Source organism: Procambarus clarkii, chromosome 79 (genome assembly GCF_040958095.1).
Source record: "Procambarus clarkii isolate CNS0578487 chromosome 79, FALCON_Pclarkii_2.0, whole genome shotgun sequence".
NCBI classification, from domain to species: domain Eukaryota; kingdom Metazoa; phylum Arthropoda; class Malacostraca; order Decapoda; family Cambaridae; genus Procambarus; species Procambarus clarkii.
Window position 1 is genome coordinate 1,701,860 of NC_091228.1, and position 3,144 is coordinate 1,705,003.

The 3,144-nt window shown below is 41.7% G+C and overlaps 1 protein-coding gene across 1 annotated transcript; it reads left to right on the plus strand.

The window, feature by feature from the left end:
• The first annotated feature begins 806 nt into the window (after positions 1 to 806).
• LOC138357552 (uncharacterized) lies at positions 807 to 2,313 on the plus strand. Its single transcript, XM_069314430.1, has 2 exons — positions 807 to 1,676; positions 1,912 to 2,313. The coding sequence occupies exons 1-2, from the start codon at positions 1,097 to 1,099 to the stop codon at positions 1,974 to 1,976; spliced, it is 645 nt and encodes a 214-aa protein (XP_069170531.1). The 5' UTR covers positions 807 to 1,096; the 3' UTR covers positions 1,977 to 2,313.
• Positions 2,314 to 3,144: the final 831 nt, after the last annotated feature.

A 3,144-nucleotide genomic window follows, 5' to 3' on the forward strand; every position in this document is an offset into this window, starting at 1 on the left:
AGCCGCTAGCGTCGAAAATAGCGCGGTTTTCGGCCGTTAGCGGCAAAAATCGCCCGATTTTTGGCCGGTAGCGGCGAAAATCGCGCTATTTTTGGCCGGTAGCGGCGAAAATTGCGATTTTTGCCCGCCAGCTGCGAAAATCGCATGGTTTTTGGCCGCTAGCGACAAAAATCGCGTTGTTTTTGGCCGGTAGTGGCGAAAATCGCGCTATTTTTGCCCGCCAGCTGCAAAAATCGCATAGTTTCTGGCCGCTAGCGGCGAAAATCGCGCGATTTTTGGCCGCTAGCAGCGAAATTTGCACAATTTTTGGCCGCTAACGGCGAAAATCGTCCCATTTTTGGCCGCTAGCGGCGAAAATAGCCCCTTTTTTGGCCGCTAGCGGCGAAAATCGAGCGATTTTTGGCAGGTGGCGGCGAAATTCGCGCAATTTTTGGCCGCTAGCGGCGAAATTTGCACGATTTTTGGCCGCTAACGGCGAAAATCGCCCCATTTTTGGCCGCTAGCGGCGAAAATAGACCCTTTTTTGGCAGGTAGCGGCGAAATTCGCGCGATTTTTGCCCGCCAGCTGCAAAAATTGCATGGTTTCTGGCCGCTAGCGTCAAAAATAGCACGGTTTTCGGCCGTTAGCGACGAAAATCGCCCCATTTTTGTCCGCTAGCGGCAAAAATATCGCCTTTTTTGGCCGGTAGCGGCCTAAATCGCGCGATTTTTCCCGCCAGCTGTGAAATCGCACGGTTTTTGGCCGCTAGCGGCGAAAATCGCGCTATTTTTGACTGGTACCGGCGATAATCGCCGCATTGGCGGGAAACGCTGGCGGTGGTACCGGCTCCGTCACAGCTGCTGAAATTTCGTGTTTAATTTCGTCTCCACTCAACGTTGCATGGCCTAACTGCTGCCTAGCACGAGTTAAGTGCATGGAGACTTAATATGACATAACTCACAGTGAACCTCAACAGAAATCAACCAAAATTAACCAATTTTCGCCTGCCTTTCTACGACCCTTCTGCCAAGTGTTCCCAATACGCTAGTCATCCCTACTATAATTCACCAAGCATCTACCATTAGAAACGCTACCAAGAATCTATTCGTCGAAAACATGCCCAAACATAACAACAAGCAAGGTAGGGGTGCCTCCCGCACTGGTTCCATTACTCCTAGAGCTCTGAATGAAACACTGGCAACGCCGCAACCCTCGCCGATGTTTGTAAACACAGCATCTGCTCCCCCTCCTCACTCCCCCCCTTCAACTCACCTCGGATCTCTAGCTTTAGAATTCACTCAATCTATGGCTCCCTGTCTAAACTTCAAACCTCTCCGAAGTAATCCATGGCTCCAGAAACTGCACAACCTTGTGAAAATGCAATCAGAAGCTATTTTGGCCCTCCAAGACACAGTCACCCGACAACAACATACCATAGACCGCCTCCTTGAATCGTCGACGAACAACAACCAAGAAATTCTCAACATACAAACTGTTGCAAATGGTGCAATGGATCAAATACGTAAGATTCAGGCCGAAGAAACCCTCTCAGCTCAAAGTGACCTCCTTAAAAAGCTGGAAAAACAGATCAATCTCCTTCAGGCTCACCAGGCGGCTTCCGAAGATGACCAAGAGCAACAACAACTTCATGACTCCCTGATAATTAGCTCTACTGATCTACCTGTTGAACAACAAGGTGAGGATTGCTGTAACATAGCCAACACCCTAATTAATTCAAAGATCAGTCTCAATGTTCAAATCAAATCGGCTATTAGGATAGATAAAAACAATCCCCGTAACTGTAGAAGAATGCTCATCAAACTTGCAAATCCCTCTGCGAAGTTTGACCTCATGCAAACAGCTGCTAAGCAAAAAACCAACCTCTATATAAATGAGTGTCTTACTAAGCAGCGTGGATCCCTCCTCTACAGGCTGCGCCAAGTTCGCAAACAAAACCCTGGTCTTATCAAGCAGTGCTACACTAGGAATGGTATGATTTTTGCGAAGAAAGAAGCTACAGGAAAAAGGTATGAAATAAAATGTGACCAACAACTCCTGGCCTTCCTAAGTGATTGTGGTATATCTGAAAACCTGAACCCGACCAATGCCAGTACTTAAATTAACTCTTTCAGTGCCTGAGCCTAACCTAACTTAATCTAACCTTGTCTAAGGTGCTGTCTCTGCCTTACCATTTACCTGATGTTCTCCTATTCCTATAATTTCCTAAATAATCCATCAAGTCTCCATGCACTTATGCAAGCATCTACCTCAGTTTCATTGTAAAATTTTACTCTTAAATCTAATCTTACCCTATTCCATTTATATTTAAAATTTATTTGTATTGATCTATGTCATTTTTTTTAAATCAATTATTGATCTCATTTTTGTTCTTTTAATTAAGTTCATACTAATTATAAGTTAAAACTAAGCTTAATAAAATTTATTATCTTTAAGATTATTTTACTTTACAATTATCATTTGTCAAATTTTTTTATATATTCATCTTGACAGTCTCTACTGATTTTTTGTTCTCTCCGCCAAACTTGTATATTGTGTTTTGCTATAATTACTTCCTATTTTACAGCAGATTTGTTTTTCATCTGTTCATGTAATTGTTATCTTATTGTATTGTGACATTCTTTTCTATATTGATATATATTTTCTGTCTATTGTTACTTACATTGTACCTGAGAGTACCTGTAAGCAATCTACCTCATTTTTCATTTTTGCTCAATTTTTTTGGTATTGCTTAGTCTTGTTTATATTTTTGTTTTGTATATCTATATCTTGTGTTTTGTATAGTCCATGTTTATATGTTTTTTTCTTTAATCTCATTCATTACCTAGGTTTCCTAGCCTAGCCATACTCCATTGTACCCCTGTAAGCCCCTTTTGTGTTTGTTTGGTACAGTATTGTGTACATTTATTTCTTTTTGTTTCTCTTGTTTTTCCGGCAATCAGCTTTTTTTTATGCAGTCAAGTATAGACCCAGAACTTAACCTCTTATCCACTATCTATGACAATAATCACTTTAATGATCTAAATTGCAGATATTTTGCAGCACATGATGTAAACAATGTATTAACTCATAGTCACAATATCTCTGTAATCAATTTGAACGTTAGATCCCTAGGCAAACACTTCGATGATGTTAGTGCCTTGATT

Bases quoted from the DNA above. Each gene is read 5' to 3' on its own strand.
- LOC138357552 (XM_069314430.1), top strand. From the start codon at position 1,097: ATGCCCAAACATAACAACAAGCAAGGTAGGGGTGCCTCCCGCACTGGT. The intron at 1,677-1,911 runs GTGAGGATTGCT...CCTCCTCTACAG, and splicing joins TCTACCTGTTGAACAACAAG to GCTGCGCCAAGTTCGCAAAC.